The sequence below is a fragment of the Typopeltis vanoorti genome, chromosome 5 (genome assembly GCF_054136105.1).
Source record: "Typopeltis vanoorti isolate ZY-2024b chromosome 5, IOZ_Tvanoo_1.0, whole genome shotgun sequence".
Taxonomy (NCBI): Eukaryota; Metazoa; Arthropoda; class Arachnida; order Uropygi; family Thelyphonidae; genus Typopeltis; species Typopeltis vanoorti.
The window spans coordinates 44,345,750-44,363,400 of record NC_143553.1 but is presented as its reverse complement, the minus strand read 5'-3'; the positions used below and the strand labels follow the sequence as shown (position 1 = coordinate 44,363,400).

The following is a 17,651-nucleotide window of genomic DNA, read 5'->3' as shown; positions in this document are numbered from 1 at the left end:
AGTGATTATAAATAATTTGTTCAAGACAAAGCTATAAAATATTATTAAAATTTAAACAAAAATGTAATTTATTTTGATAATAATTAATGAATAATATTTTTTTTAAGTATTTCCTCCTCACTTGAAATCTTTGGCGCCTTTACTATCCTGGTGCCTGTGTGCATCGCACACATTGCTGGCATGCCTCTGTGTACATTTGGTATATAAATTTGTACTTATAGATTTCTGCATTATTAACTATAGTCAAAACAATTGAAGTATACCAAATATGTAATTATATTTGAAATATGTAATTGAAAAAAAAAAAAGGTTAAATGAATCCTAATCCATTAAAGGTTGCAAACCTATAGGCTTTTTTTTAAGTATTGAAATATTGTAAATGGGCTAAGTTACACGATCTAGGAACTCTGCTCTAGAGATCAAACAAGGGACTTTTTCAAACCACTTCAGGATTCCAATAGGCAGTGGTCTCCAATCTAAAAACCAAACAAATGTTTTTTTTGTTACACTGTAAAGGATGCTTCATCATTTCAGCTGATTCTTTGCACTCTTTAGTAAAAATGGTAATTTGATGGTAATGGATTTGTGCTTTGTTTCATTCTCAACAGCCCTGAAATGTTCCGATTGGAGTATCTCACCAGATCTGTCCTACACAGTGTAGACCACAATTGCAACTGATCTTGTAAACACCTGGTGTGAAGATTTAGGAAGTTTCAGATGTTCAGAGATTTTGTTGATCGAGTAGAAAGCAACTTTTAAGTTTTTGTTGGTGAAGCAATCTTGCTATTTTATCTGTGATTGATTGTATATATAGAAGAATCACTGCTCCTTTGTATTGTTGAAAGTTTTTTCCACTTGGTTATACTATAAATTAAAAATGCCAAGAAATTTTATTCTTGGTTTAATCCTTTTTCCAAGTACAAGCAAACAAAGTTTGTGCATTCATGTGCAAACTTTACTAGCGCATGAACAAGTAGCCAAAAGGTGTGACAACTTTTGGCTACTTGTAAGGATATGTGCTTTGCATTATGAGATACTAAGGCAAGCAATGTGAAATTATTAGTCTCTATATAAGAGTTGCCCAGTCATAAAGTTACTTCATGTGCAAACTTTGCTTACACTTGGATAAAGGATTACATTTTTTTTATTTTATTTTATTTTTTTTTGTGTTTCCAGGAGAAAAACTCTGCCACCTCCATATGAGACTAGCTAATTGACTTTCAAATGAAAATTCCTTATATAAATAATCCTATACAGGTTTCAAACCCAGACTTTCAAAGCAAAGGGTATTGTCAGTATTGACAAAAACTAAGTCTGTTGTGGATAGCATATTAATTTTCTCTACCCAGTTTGATAGTTTTGAAAAATGAAAATTATTTTTTGGCAGTGGGATAACACTGATTTGAGACAAAGTCTAAAAATCTGTAAAATTATATCAATTTTTATCCCCATTTATTCTAGAAAACAATGCCATAATTCCTAATTACAAAACCAAATGGGATGAAGTTCATTGCCTAGTGTAAGACTTTGCTTAGTAAAGCCCTAAAGGTGGCTTGAAAAACAAACTCCATGTTAGGTGTGTATATATATATATATATTCATCTCTTCATTATGACGACTAGGAGGATTAAATAGGAATTTTTATATATATATATAATATAAAATAATAAAAATAACACTTAGTACTGCAGATGGACTAACATTTGTTAATATACCTATATAGGTTTACAGCCTTTCATCAGTAGGAGTTGCATAAACACAAAAGACAGAAATATATTTGTTCACAATCTCTTGGTATGTCATTTTACACTCTGAAATTCAAAACCAGTTAATAATACTGTATTTGATATATCTTCCTTTCATTAGTCATAATACTGCAATCTAACCAAACTAAAACAGAAGCATGTTAAAAAGAGCCAAAATTAGTTTTCTCTGAAATTTAAAATAGTCCAAAGTTGCTCCCATACCAGCAGCTGGTGTTTCATAATAAAAATTTAAAAAAAATGGCAAACTGCCAAATAATTTAAAATTACAAGAACATTTCCAAAGTTTCTATATGGGTTTATATGTATAGGGAAGAATCAGCTGTTCTATTTACCTAATAGAAACTTATATCAATAGTCTAAATTAACTTATAAACACACAACTTTTATAATATATGAGGTATGTTCAAAAAATTATAGGACAGTTATTATAAAGCAACTGGGCACACTAGTGTGTTATTTTGTATATATGTTATCGCATCACTGCAGTTGATTTCATGAATGATCATGTGTTTTTCTTTTTGAGTATTCTGATATCAAGAATTAACAATGTGTGTATGAAGTTTTGTGTTAAACGTGATAATAAAAACTTATGAAATGCTTAAAACAGTTTTTAGACATGTCTTAAGCCACTCAAAGAAATCTGAGTGGTTTAAATATGGTTAAACTTCAACTGAAGATGACCCTTGTTCTGGACAACCATCAACATCCCACAAACATGATTTGGTGGCTTGTTTTCACAAAAATGTTATTAGCGATTGGTAAATTACTGTTTGATATCTGGCATGTAAAACAAGAATTTCAGTTGGATCATGCTGATGAAAGATTTGAAATGAGGAGGAATGCAGCAAAATTTGTGCTAAGACTTCAGCCCATTCAGCAATTTCACAATTTGCAAGTTTCTGGCTCAAAAGACTGCTGCAGTCACACCTTACCCGCTCTATTCACCTGTGTGACTTTTCATTTTCTAAGCTAAAATCTGTACTTAAAGGGCAAAGGTTTCAAGATGTAAATGAAATTTAACAGAAGAGAAAACAACTCAAAGTCATTATTCCTTTAGAACAGTTCCAGATGCTTCCACAAATGTAAAAAAGACTCTGGGAATGATGCAATGAGTCAGGAGGAGGATATTTTGCAGGGATATGTTCTTATAGCTCATAAGCTTTTGTATATATTTTAAATAAATAAGGTCCCAAAACTTATATGAACAGACTTCTTATTTCCTACTAAAAGAAAGGGACTACAGCAAAGCATAACAACCAAAATATCTGTTCTAGTCTTCTTCAAATAAGAAAATAGTTTGCTGCAATTTAATATGACTTGGTGATTTGCACTTCTAAAAACATTTAAAAGGTATAACTTTTGCTGCAGGTGAAACCTTCAACCTTTTAAACAAATAAATGCAAATTTCCTACTTTGAATGGAAGTTATTCAAAAGGCTTCTTCATGCCTAGAAATGTTACTAAGCATTTAGTCAAGAGGAATAAAATATATCCACATTTCTTAACCAATCAAGACAAGGTAACAGACAAGGTGTTATTGTTGATAGTGATATTTTCTCCCTGGTGCAGGACACCAGAGTGTACAGAGGATTTGAAATTGGAAGTGATCACTATTTAGTCTTGAGCAGGATAAAATTGAATTTCATATTGAAAAGAATAACATGTAAGAAAGTTTTAAAGCGAATAAAAGTTGAGCAGCTCTCAGATGTGAACTGTAGACTAAAATACACAAAGATTATTGAAGAAAAAACGAAAGAGTTTGAGAACAGGAATCAAATCTTGGAGATTCAGTGGCAAACTCTGAAGAAAACATTGATTGATTCTGCCAGAGAGGCATGTGGTGAGGTTGTCTGCAAGGATAAAAAAATCAGAACTCCATGGTGGACACAGGAAGTTAAAGATGCAGTGAAAAAGAAGAAAACATATCAAAAGTTCCTGTCAAATAAGTCAGCTTGTGCTCTTAGAGAATATAGAGACAAATGCAAGAATGCTAAACACTGTGTAAAACTAGCTAAACAAAAGTCATGGGAGGACCTTGACAAGAATATAGAAAATAAATATCAAGAAGGTGGCATAATATTCTGGAGATTGTTGAAGAAGCTTAGGAATGGAGGAAAGAGTGTTGTAAAAGGAGTTAGAGATGATAAAGGTGACATGAAAACGGGAGAAAAAGATATCCTTGAAGTATGGAGTAATTACTTTGAAAAACTGCTAAATGAAACAAGCAGTGATGACAGCACAGTGGTAAAAAACACTGACCTGGCAAGATCTATGCAAGTATACTTGAGAAACGGTTGAGAAGAATTGTGGAAGAAAAGCTTGGTGAAGAACAAGCTGGATTCAGGCCAAATAGAGGCTGTCAGGATCAGATCTTCACTTTATGACAAATAATCGAGAAAGCATGGGAATATAACAAAGATCTGTATTTAAGTTGTGTCGATTTGGAAAAGGCATATGACAAGGTGCCAAGAGAGAAGCTATTCAATACGCTGCAGTTATATGGTGTCAATGGGGCATTATATCAAGCAATACTTAGTCTTTATTTGAGTTGTAAGTCAGCAGTTAGAATTGAAGGAAGTACAGGAAGATGGTTTAATGTTAAATCTGGTGTGAGACAAGGATGTACATTATCGCCTCTGTTATTCATTATTTATATGGCTCACATTATGAAGGAAAGTGGTATTAAACATGATATCAAAATTGGAGATGTTAATGTCAGCTCTTTGCTTTATGCGGATGATGTTATACTTCTAAATAAATCCGCTACAAGTCTGCAAGATTCTCTGACTAAATTGAATAGCTGTTGTAATAGATATGGTATGAAGGTTAGCAATAAAAAGACAAAGACAATGAAAATAGGCAGAATCATTGAAAATGTCAACTGTGTTATGAATGGAGAACCTGTGGAACAAGTAAAACATTTCAGCTACTTAGGCATGATTTTTAGTGAAGATGGTAAATTAAATATAGAAATAGACAACAGAATCAGCAAAGCTGGTATGGTGGGAAGTCAATTGAATAAATTCATATGGAATAAGAGAGAAATTAGTCAGAACACTAAATTAGCTGTATACAAGACAGTGTTCAAACCAGTTTTAATTTATGGATCTGAGAGCTGGGTCAGAAGTAAAACACTTGACCAAAGAATAGAGACCACAGATATGAGAGTCCTGAGAAAGATTAGAGGCGTGAACAGATGGCATCAATGGCAATATCATATTAAAAACAAGGATATTAGGAAAGAACTTGACATTGTCAGCATACAGGAATGCGTTAGCAGAGCTAATCTCAGGTGGTATGGTCACTTAAACAGAATGGGCGAGGAAAGATTAGCGAAGCAAGTGTTCTCTGCCAGGTTGGCAGCAAAACAACCCAGAGGAAGACCAAGATATAGGTGGATTGATACAGTACAAAGTGCCTTAGACGATAGTGTTGGATTCTGATTATGTGGAAATTAGAATAAATGTTATTTGATTCAGAATCCAACATGATTTTCCGTCACAAGAACTACATTTGTAAATATTATTTAATGTAAATAATATAAATTATAATTTGATATCATATAACCACATTAATTATAACAAATATTTAATTATTTAATCAAAGGAATATGTTAATGATAATAAGATTCTATATTAAATATTAAGCTGTTTTATTTATTGTTATGTCAATATTGTAAGAACTTATATTTGCAATTTAACTACGCATTTATTGAAAAGCAAATATTCTAATTATTCCTATTTTGTGAAAACTTAACGTTATGTAATAACTCAATGTAGTAGTATAGCCTAATGTAACATTCGCGAGAATGTTTACGTTTATCAGTTGTCATAGAGACGCGTGAAATAAACGAGCGCAAGTGGAACAGAGCGTGGACTAAATAAAGAGGAGAAAAGATATACGAAGTAAAGGAGTGGGGACAGAATTTTGGAAGTAAAAGGTAGCAAGGAGATAAACTAGAGAAGTAGAAGTAAATAAAAGGTTCTTAAGGGTAGGAGTTAAGTGGATAATTTTTATAAGTGAGCAAGGACAAAACGAACTTTATAGTTAGCTGAAAGTGTAATCAGCAGTAAAATAGAAAGGAAATTAATGCTACAATCGGATAAAATAAAGGGCTGGACGTTTAAGGAAGAATTCTGAATGAACCCGGCTATTCTAGAATTGTGGCTTATTTCCGATTTGCCCTAAAAGGAACCTCACAGCGTTTTAGTTAATTTATGAGTGGTAACGACGATAGTTGAAGTACCCTGTAATTGAAGTCTAGAATTCTGAAGTACGTTTGATAGTGCTTTAAGTATAACTGTGGATAAGTCTTGTTGATGTGTTTTTTTTAGTAAGATAAATAAATTCCAGAAGTTTGCTCACAACATAAATGATGTACTAGGAACTAATTCCGGTAAGGTTTATCATAGTGTATTATTTCAATGCTTGAAGAATTGTGTGTTAATTACGCTATGCTTAACGCTACTTTAACTGTGGAAACTCTTCGTGAATGAGAGTTGGAGATAATTGTTTGAAAGATATTTTCAGCTATTAGTACTTGTGATATTTCGAACTTATAGCATGACTGAGAATTGTGTGAAAACTGACTAGATTGGATGTTCTGCTTGTTTAATTTAAGTGTAGAAACTTTGTAATCCAGAAGCTGAGAAAGTGCATGTGAAGACTTGGAAGATTGTGCTAATGTGATTAACTTGACTTAATGTTTGACTTGTTACTACTATTAAAAATTAGAAGTAAAATTTATGTATATGTTATATGACCTATATTAAATGCTTCATTTGTTAGTCTAACTATTGTATTTGCCTGAATTTCTTTTTACTGCACCGTTCACAAAAATTCGAATCTAGCGGGAATCCCAGAAAGAAAATAAATACTTCGGCCTGAATGAATGAAAAGACTGCTAACTAACTTTGAATTGATCCTACTATTTCATATAGACTTATCTAAGGATAGAGTGGTGCAGTATAATAGAAATTTCTCTACCCTTGGATTAGTGATCAATTTACAATTAGTTGTGTTTTATTTTATGAAAGTGACTTGTAACAAGATGGCGGATTTGAACACAACATGAAGAAAACAACGTCACGACATTGTCAGCATCCAGGAATGCGTTAGCAGAGCTAATCTCAGGTGGTATGGTCACTTAAACAGAATGGGCAAGGAAAGATTAGCGAAGCAAGTGTTCTCTTCCAGGTTGGCAGCAAAACAACCCAGAGGAAGACCAAGATATAGGTGGATTGATACAGTACAAAGTGCCTTAGACGATAGAAATATAAGATCTGATAATGTTGGAGTCTTGACAAGTAACAGACTGATTTGGAGGAAAATTGTAGATAGGAAGTTAGTAATGATGTAATTTTTTTCATGTAGTGCTACCATATCCTGTACACCCCTTGAAGGTACATGGCAGGAATTTGATGATGATGACAAGGTAACATTTGCAGAAACTGAAATTCCAATAACTATAACATCAGATTTAATTTATACATACATCACTGCTGGAAAGTGCACTGCTAAAAGTAAAATTGATTGTTTTATGAAACAACTGCAATTTTAAATATTTTAAATAATAATTTAATTATTTAAAGTTGAAATTGTTCCATAAAACTGTTTACTGTAGATTTTATTTTAATTATTATTCAGCAATTGTCAAATTAGTGAGAATTAGCTTCAGTACAATTTAGCATGTGTAGTGTGACTAATGTTATTATTAGTTCAATTTTATTTTCTTCCTACACAGAGTTCCACGTGCCCTATATAGCAGCTCCTATGAGAGACACACTGATTTCAGGAATATGCATTAGTACTACTTATAAATGAAAAAGTAAGTTCTGTAATTGATAATACAGAACTTCTCGCTTTCCAGTATAAAAGCAATGTTGAATATCAAAACTAGCAGTGCTGAATTTGCTCATTTTGTGCTCTGAAGAGGCTGTGATGAAATCTAATGAAACATCAACACTTAAATAGATGATCACATAGTTTCTTGTGGTGATGTGAGGAGTCGATTATTGCCAACATCTAAGCCTTTCTACATAATCATAAACTGGATCAGAAGATTACAAAAATTTATAAAACTCTTTGAATTCATATTTTCATTTAATTTTAATTAAAAAAAATTAACAAGTTTCTTACAGAAGTGAACAACAGGAATCACTATACAACAATAAACCCTCAGTGCATTTACTAAATTAAAAGACTTCTTTATCATGCTCCACAATTTCCAAATGCATCTTAGATGAATGACTGCATAGAAACACTCTTAACAAACATAGGTTTATTTGCTGTCTTTTTAATATGGTACTATATAAGATGGAAATTACATCATTAGGTGGGATTGAAACCAATTAAAGTTATCTGATTTAAAAGTTAACCATATTACTAAATAAATGAAATGAATGGCATATAAAAATAGCTTATGATTTAAAAGTATAGCTACATACTAGATTTCAATCTCAAGTTTGTGATGACTTCTACTTGCAAATGTCACTGCAAGCTGCAGTAACCTGATAGTAAATAGCATGTTTTACTGTAGTAGAGTGAATAGGCTGCCATTTCATACATTTTTCAGCATCATCATTTTATTTGTTCAACTTACACTTTTAATGTGCAAGTTGAACATCAACTTTTTAAGATGCTGAAGTATTTCACAAGCCTAATGGGAGCAGATGAACTGATATAATGAATTAATGAAGCTCAAATTAATCATGACTGACTGTACAAATATGTAAATCGGTACAACAAACTTTTAAATCTCTGAATAATAACTGTATGTTCAGATAATACAGTTGTTATTCTTAGACAGGACATTTAATTTAATAATAAATTATACCATAGTGTGCTTTTAATTTCACCAAATGAATTCACATAGTTTTCTAACTTATGCTTTTATTTGAGCAGTATTTTTGAGCAAAATACTGCTCAAATTAACTGAATAACAACTACAATGATATTTAGATCACAGCTTAATAGTAAAAAATGACAATAGTGACTAATATATATAAATATATATATTATATATATACACATCATTCTTAAATTATGATATTAGAAATTGGGAGAACATGAATAGGAGAAACAGTTTTTAAACAGTTTAAAATTTGAATAAAATATATATATATATATATTAAAAAAATCATTGCATACATGGCACATTAATGTGCAATAGAACTAATTTTTTTATTATTATTTTATAAGGATATCAAAAATTTAACTATGTTTTTTGAAGTAAGCAATGCTGTCATAAGGCAAGAAACAGAGCCCAAGTCTTAGTGAGGTGAGTGAAAAAAGTGCTCAAAAATTTTACATAAAAAAAAATGTAAGACCAAATTTCTTTCGTTTTCCGTATTACAAATATGTAAATATTAAAAAAAAATTACATTAAGATGCACAAAATTAAGTTTTGTATTATTTCAAAGGTTTTAACATCTTCCAACAACACAGACTAATAATTATCTGTTACAAATACTTTTAACAAGCAGCAATGATGATTTAATTGATTTAAAAAAATCAACAATTCAGCAACAAATAATTACTTTCCAAATAAGTCCACAGTAAAAACTTAACAAGATTGCTGAGATAAAATTTCAACAAGCTACTACTGAAATAAGCTCAAGAGCTCAGATTTAGTCATTTGAATGAATGGAATAAGAAATAACAAAATCTCTCCTGACTGAATATTTATGATAGTATTAATCATTATGTTACGTCACAAACTGTACAGATGAATCATCTTCTTGCCAACAAATACAAACAAATATTCAAATAATTCCTTCATAAACAGCAAGTGCTAAGGATGCAAGCTATTATCTGTTGTAACACTTATACTAAAAGAATGTCAACAGTAGTGTCTTAGTGTAGAATATCCTAATTACATAAGCTTTGTCCATCTACTGTACTTGAATTCTTTTCACGCTGTTCAAGATTTACAGAACTCAGGTTAACTTGTTGGAAAAGAGGATATCAACAAAATGGTAGGTCTTTACTTGTTTTCCTAAGCCTAAAAAGATTTTGTCTGCTGCTTAAAGAACTAGATGCAGATGATGTACTGGAACTGCGAGAACGTAAGGAGGGAGGAGACAATCTGTGATTGTTTTCATGAAGAACGCTAGTGCTACTACTATGTGAAGAAGATGATCGAGGTGAATCTAGAAAGGAAAGATTATTTTTTAAATATCTGCTAATCATTCTCACATGGCCCATATCTCATTAATGTCAGTTTAGATATTTATGCCTTTTAGTAATTTCAATATACCAACCAAATACAGGGTTCTCCTTAATTATTATTGGTTTCTAATACATTCTGGAACAAATGCATTCGTCCACCCCAACACACACACAGATTTGGTTATAATGGAAGAATCCATCACGATAAGCAAACAGTAAGTACAAGAGAAAATTTCGTTCTCTCTCTCTCTCTGCAAGGCAGGGAGACTATCTGAGAATTTTAATTTCACCTCAACATCAATGCATTGTATACAATTTTTGTTTGACCTAATTTGCTATTGTAATGGTCCAACCAAAATTGCAAATTTTAAAAATGATCTTAAATACCAAATTCCATTAAGCCAGGTAGGAATTATCATCATCATTTTGTCAATAAATCAGCTAATTTTAGCAAAAAAAAAAAAAAAAAATTTGAAATAATTTTCTAATAAAAACAGAATTATAACTGAGCTGAGAGAGAGAGAGAGAGAGAAGCAATCTTTCATCAAGCAGTCTTTGTTTAGAGCATAAATTTAATTAAAACTGATGCTATGAAAACTAATGCTATGTACCCTGTGCATTATGTTAAATGCATTAATAGCAGTAGTAGTATGAAAATACAGTGGCCGTGAGACCCCTTTTATATGGAAACGTACGGCACCATTTCAATCCCTCCTAATTTTATCCAGGCTTGGGACCGGCATAGCTGATAAATCAGGCCTATTGCTGGGTCTTAAGAATTCCTGACTGTAATCCATGTGTGTTCAAGGGGCTGGTTTGCCTGTTCTGGGGACGAAAAACCCCCTATGGGGATTTTTTCACCTAGACTGGTATGGATTGCCAAGCAGGTAGTGTGTCTGTGGTCCAATCAGTGAACTATAAGTTCAAGTCCTACAGCTTGGATGTCTGTAAATGCCTTTAGGATGGCCAATGGCCAGCCTAGTTGGCCAAGTGGTTAGGGTATCTGTTCTCCAGCCAAAAGGCTGCGGATTCGAATCCCGCCGTGGGCTTGGATGTTTGTGATTATCTGTGAAAATACTAGTGGTGGTGGGCAGTAGGTGGCATTTGTGTAGTTGGAGTTCATTGTAGTTGGTGGATGTGGATTGTGAGTGGTAGAGATAGAGAATTGTAGAGTAGAAGCCCTCCCTCCCTCCCTCGATGAGTCCTTGGACTCCCTAGAGGTGCCAAGTAATAATAATAATAAAATGATTTTCATTGCCTACCATGAGACCATCACACAGCTTACTGGAGGCTTGAAACAGATCAAAAAAGTTTCACATTTGTTCTCTAAAACAGAGTTCATGAAATATCTAACCCTTAGCCCACTTGCAATACTACATGTACAACAAATTTACAACCTTTCGTGAATGGTGTGCACACAGGTATGCAAAAGGATTAAGATTGGTGGTCCCTATAACTGTTTAAATATTGTACAGCTTGAAACTATTCAGAACTGAAGCTTTTTCAAATAGATATATCAACCCTACAAATGAGAAGTGACAAAGAAGAAAAAGGAATCCATTAATGTGTTTCTCGCAGAGGCAGAGAGTTTGTTTGTTTTAATGGCACAAAGACACCTATAGTCGTGCTGCACCATAACTCATGCAATAAATAAGCATCATATATAGGTCTAAAATCTGTATATAAAAATAAAAATTTTATTATTAGTACACAATGTAATAAATGATATAGACAAAATTCTGTAGAAAAACAAATGTAAAAGGTGAGTATAAAATAGATGTAAAAAGAAATATAAAAAAAGTATTAAAATTCCTAAAATGTATATCAAAGAATATATACAATAAATTAAACTAATAAGTATATAATTTATATGAGATGGTAAACATTAATGCTCAATAAAAATTTAAAAATCAAGGGTGACACTCGATGAGTCTAATAAAATCTGCTTGAGCATATACGGCTCAGACAGATTATGAACTAAAATAATAATCATTAGCAAAATAAGGGCAATCACAAAACTCACACAAAGGCATGTCATCATGCCTCAACAGGAAGAAGGATGTAACATGATTATGACCTATGCAGAACCAAGCAAGTACAACTTCCTCTGATCAAATTCTGCACAGAAGCTCAATAATTAAATTCCAGGCTTAATTTTGTAGAACTTATTATTAGTCTTTTCTAGATGACTACCAATGGGATAGAAGTTTTTGTCTGATAATTTGCCAGTAATCTATGTATGGTATAGGCAGATGGTGGATGTTTGAGAAATCAGTTGCCCTAGCTGTGTTATCTGCAGCTCATTTCCCTTAATCCTCACATGGCTTGGAATCCAACAGGAATATACATCTAAACATAACCGAGAGAGGTGGTGTTGGATTCAAGAGAGCACTGGATGTTTCTAGACTTTTTATTGCCTGAAGAGAATTTTTTGAGTGGATATATTATGCAACTTTGGCAGTGATGCAACCTAACGTGCAAGCTCTATCGCATACAGTTGAGCTGTAAAGTTGTTACACTAATGAGATTTGTGCAGATATAATGCTGTCTAGAAAGATGGCAGAAGATACCACTAAGTCCTTTGATTTTGAATCATCTGTGTTGACAGGCAGGAATCAAAGAAAGAATTCAATTCTATGAACGTTGAACAACTACTGGTACACAACAGGAAGGGTGGAAAATTTTGGTAGCCTACTGCAAGAAAAGCATACATGCTAGTATGTATGAGTGACGCAGTGGAAGCATGTAAGCTATGTTACTACAATCTCTAGAGCTTGTAGGGGAGCATTTATCTGCAAATCAAACAGTTTTATGACAGTATGTCAAATGTAAAGATCTCCCATCAGGGCAAAAAAGTTGGCCAAGTAGTCTGGGAGGGATTTTATTTTTGTGACGTATAACAGACATTCGTTGACATCAAAGTGACAAAGGTTGAAGCAACATTTGCCTTGATGTACAGACTATGAATATGTGATATGTGAAACGTTTGAGTTGCAACTCTGATGGTGAATAGGGTCTAGCCATCGCAGGGGGCTCTCCCTGAAAAACATAGACTTGGAATGCATAATCTTGTTTTGATCTTATGCATGTCTTGTACAAAGCAAAGTACATCTGTCAGCACTCCAAAAGGTGGAAGACAGGGTGAGTAGAATGTTCATTGTTTTATAGCACTTGTCTCATAACTGATGTATGTGAAGGAGAAAACTGAATTTGTTGTTAAATATGAGTCTCAAGAACTTAGCTTCTGGTCCAAATTGGATTAATGTTAAGTGAAGGGGATAATAAATCTCTCATTATTTTAAAGCCAGATACGAAACTCGGAGATCGAAATCTAAGAGTTTCATGCCGAAGAACTATTGGCGAGTCCAAGTGCAAGTCATTACCTGGGTAGTACAACACTAGGGCAACTCGTTGCAAAGGTGGAGCAAGATCTGTCACTATCCTGAATATTTTCTCATAATGTAAAACGCAGCTCCTAGGAGATGTATTACTGTTTTACATTATGAGGGGAGGTCACTACCCAGACCGGTTTCAACCTTTATTGAGGTCTCATCAGTGAGTGAGTAGACCTGGAAAACCAGGGTTTAAGTGAACCGAACTTACATATACTCCTACTAATGAACTGTCAGACTGCTGTATCCATATATTATTATTACTACGATAAAGAGCCAAGAGGCTATTTTTCCGGCTGCGTAAATTCCTTAACTTAATTTATGCTGCCAGAAAAATAGCCTCTTGGCTCTTTATCATAGTAATAATAATACATGGGTACACCGGTTTTGCAATTCGTTAGTAGGGGTATATGTAAGTTCAGTTCACTTAAACCTTGGTATTCCAGGTCTACCTACTCACTGATGAGACCTCAATAAAGGTCAAAACCGGTCTGGGTAGTGACCTCTCCTCATAATGTAAAACAGTAATACATCTCCTAGGAGCTGTGTTTTACATTATGAGAAAATATTAAGGATAGTGATAAAGCTTGCTCCACCTTTGCAACGAGTTGCCCTAGTGTTGTACTACCCACGTGATGACTTACGCTTGGACTAGCCGATAGTTCTTCGGCATGAAACTCTTAGATTTCTATCTCCGAGTTTCGTATCTGGCTTTAAAATAATGAGGGATTTATTATCCCCTTAACTTAATTTACGCTGCCGGAAAAATAGCCTCTTGGCTCTTTATCGTGGATTAATGTTTGTCTTAGTAGGGTTCAGGATGTAGACCAGATCTGCAGGAAAAGCACACAAAAACTGTCTTCATGAATGTTTTCATATTACATGAATGATCTAAGACAGTAAAGTCATCCACACAGAGGACATGTGTTTGGGGAGTGATTAGGTATTCTGGTTGGCATGTGAACAATTTGTGTAAGGTTGTTAGTGATGGCAAATGTTTCAGCATCTCTGCCTGCTAGATCTATACAACTGGAGGAGGAAAGCCAGATAGTGTTGTGGACATTAAAATCTCTAACAAGATGATTTTGCTGTTAGGGAATTGAGACTGGAGAAAATCAATGTTTAGGGAGAAATTAAAGAGCTCAGAGTGGTTGGTGACATTAGGGGAGCAATAAAGACAGCCAATGAATTTGACTGACTGAGTGGGGAAAGGAGATTTTCAACCAAAGAAGAAAAATTCTTTGGTTGGGTGCTCTCTGGAAAGGTATGTCAGAACTGATATATGTGCAGATGCCATCCTTGGGTCAAAAGGAGTTAAAGAGTGTGTAGTTTGGAAAGTTGAGATGAATAATGCTGGGGGGGGATAAAATTTGAGTTTCTGCCAAGAAGAGTAGGTGGGGTTTGATAACTAGAGATGGTAGCGAAGTGGATATGCAAGGCTCTGTTGGGCATATATTTTACTGCAAAGGTTTTGCACATTCCCTATGCAGTGACTGCATACTGGTCTCCATGGTGGCTACTAGTGGTGTCACTTGATTTCTGCACCAATTTTCCTTGTTTGTAGTCAATGATCCAACTGTTATCTCCATTCTGGCGTTTTTCTTCAAGTTGTTTTCGAGGTTGATATCCTTGTTCTCTCTGGGCAAAAGTTAGGTCAATCACTGGATGTTGCAACTTTTATGGTATACTGCTTCTTTGCCTCCTGGCACAAGATGCATTGCTCAGCTTTTATTTTTTGGAACTCTTTTTCATCCTTCCACCTTTGGCATGCTTGGGAGTACACAAGATGATCACAATTATGGCATTGAAATGTTTTGCTCTTACAGTCCTTATTCTTGTGATTTTTACTGCCACATCAGACATAGATGGCAGAGCCATGACAGGCAGTTTGAAGTAACCATACTTTTCACATTAAAAACAGTGCAAAGGGTTCAGGATGTAAAGTTCAATTATTCAGTTTAGATATCCCACTTTCACCGACGTTGGTTGTTTAGATGTGCCGAAAGTAAGAATGATATTGCTGGTAGGAATCAGGCAACCATCCCTACATGAGTATTTTGCTCATTGCTGTTATTCCTTGGTCTTTCATTTAAGAGAGGATCTCTTCATTTGGAACATCAAGGAAATCCTACTTTGATATTACTCCTCAAGAACAGTTCAAAATTTTGTGTTAGTGGGTGGTAACCATAACTGGTATTTTGCAATTGGATGTTGAGCAAAGAAGATACTCTGTGTCTGTGTTGCTGTTTCTACCAGAATGGCATCTGAACAGACTTTCTTCACAGATTTTGGGGATCTAACAAACCTTTTGGATGAAAAAGGGTGGCATTTTTCTGAGTGTATATTCTTCGGTTGAGTGAAGAATTAAAAAGGTTGGTATGCTTATTGCTGCCTCTGATGTTTTTTTTGCTTATATATATATGTGTGTGTGTGTGTGTTAGAAGACTGATTTACTCAGTTGAAATACATGTTTTTTAGGATTAAATGACTGGGAAACTAGTTTCGTCTTTAACAGACTTCAGGTGCAAAAAATAAAAGAAATAACCAACAAGAACCATAAAGGAAAACTAAACAGCACAAAAAAAAGTTAGCATATACATTTCATCGTTAATGTGTTGACATTTGTATATTTAAAAACATTCTCACTCTCTCTCTCTCTCTCTCTCTCTCTGGCTTCATTGTTTGGTGTATGCGTGCGCTCACAATCTTGCGTACGCCAATATTGGATAACAGCACAATGACAGTCAGACAGGTTATAACTTATGTTGCTGTTGAGATGTATAGGATTAAGGACGATTTCTTTAGATTCTACTATCTTTCTTTCTAGTTCATTGTAACACTGGAAAATATTAGTAGACCTGTCCCATAGAACTGGATGGGTGTGGTTCTCTTCATTAGAATTTGCAAAAAACAGAACATGGCTCGACAGACACTGGCTCGCGTTCTGCCAGAACTTATGTCCCTTTGATGTTCTTCGATGTGTAACTCAATGGATTTCTCTGTCTGGCTAAAGTATGGTTTATCATAGTTGCACAAAATCTGGTAGAAACCAGGATACTTGAGGTTATGTCTAGGTTTAGGCCGTCTCAGTAAGGAGCAGAGTTTCAATAGAGGTGTGAATAAAGTCCATATGTTGCATTTCCTAAGAATCTTGGCCAATTTGGGAAAGATGGAGCTGATGTAAGGTAGAGAAACGTTACCTTTAACACTTGTGGTATCTTCATTATAGTGAGGGAGTGGATTAAACAGGAATTTGTTAATAGTTTTCTGGGAATAACCATTCAGTTGAAATGTAGCCTGGAGGAAATTGAGTTCTTTGTTAAGTTCTTCTTCTTCTTCATCATAAAGAAGGGAGCGAGCCTGATATCCAAGTGTAGAAATGATTCCAAACTTCTGGGGGATAACGGTGAGACTGAGCGTGGAGATATATGTTCATGTGGGTAGGTTTTCTGTAAATCGAAATCTTCAATTTCTCCGCTGAATGGGTCAGTTTAACATCCAAAAAAGGAAGAGAACCATTAACTTCTAACTCAGCTGTAAATTTGATGTTTGGATGTATGTTGATTATTCAAATGGTCTAGAAAATTTTGAAGAGATTCATGGCCGTGGCCCCAAACTAAATTCCTAAATTCTAGGTTTTTAAAGGGGAGGAGGAGTTAGCTTTCTCTTCGAAATCTTCGAGATAGATGTTAGCAAGTACTGGTGGCAATGGGTTTCCCATAGCTAATCCAGAATTTTGTTTGTAGAGAGTTTTTATACAATGAAACCTGTGGTGAATTCATCACTAAAAACCACACGTACTAACCACAGTGATAAGTTTTAATACGTAAATATTTCATCCCAAGTATCTTGGGACATCCTCAGTACAGTAATTCAAACAATACAGTTACAACACATGATTACAATGGAATCTCAATATGCGTGCAGTAACGTGTTATAGAAGTAAATTAAAATAACTGAAAAAAAAAAAAGAATAATAAATAAATAAAATAACATATATAAAGAGACTATTTTACACAATTTTGTATGACAATTTCCCATACTTTAGGAATAGTAAGAATGTCGTTACGGTTTAAATTTGGTCTGTGTAGTAGGGCTTCACCACTTTCTTTATATACAGACAGGCAGATCTGTTCAGAAACGCATCTCAGAACATCAAAGACCACATTCGTCTTTTCAAACCACAGAAATCTGCTCTCTCTCTCAACAAGGAGTTGAAAACCCAAACCATAGGATCCATTGGGAAAAGGCAAAACGTTTACATAGATCTTTATATAAACATGAACGTTTATATAAAGAAAGTACTGAAGCCCTACTACACAGAC

At 34.1% G+C, this 17,651-nt stretch overlaps 1 protein-coding gene across 4 annotated transcripts in view; it reads right to left on the bottom strand.

The window, feature by feature from the left end:
• Positions 1–8,917: 8,917 nt before the first annotated feature.
• Positions 8,918–17,651, bottom strand: part of LOC150106348 (rhotekin-2-like) — a 237,269-nt gene continuing 228,535 nt past the window's right edge. For 3 of the 4 annotated variants that reach the window (XM_090392389.1, XM_090392390.1, XM_090392388.1), the window contains exon 11: positions 8,918–9,915. In XM_090392389.1, coding sequence (XP_090248515.1) covers positions 9,731–9,915 — 185 coding nt within the window. In that variant the 3' untranslated portion in view covers positions 8,918–9,730. The remainder of the gene's footprint in view (positions 9,916–17,651) is intronic. The other variant, XM_090392391.1, reaches the window with a different exon arrangement.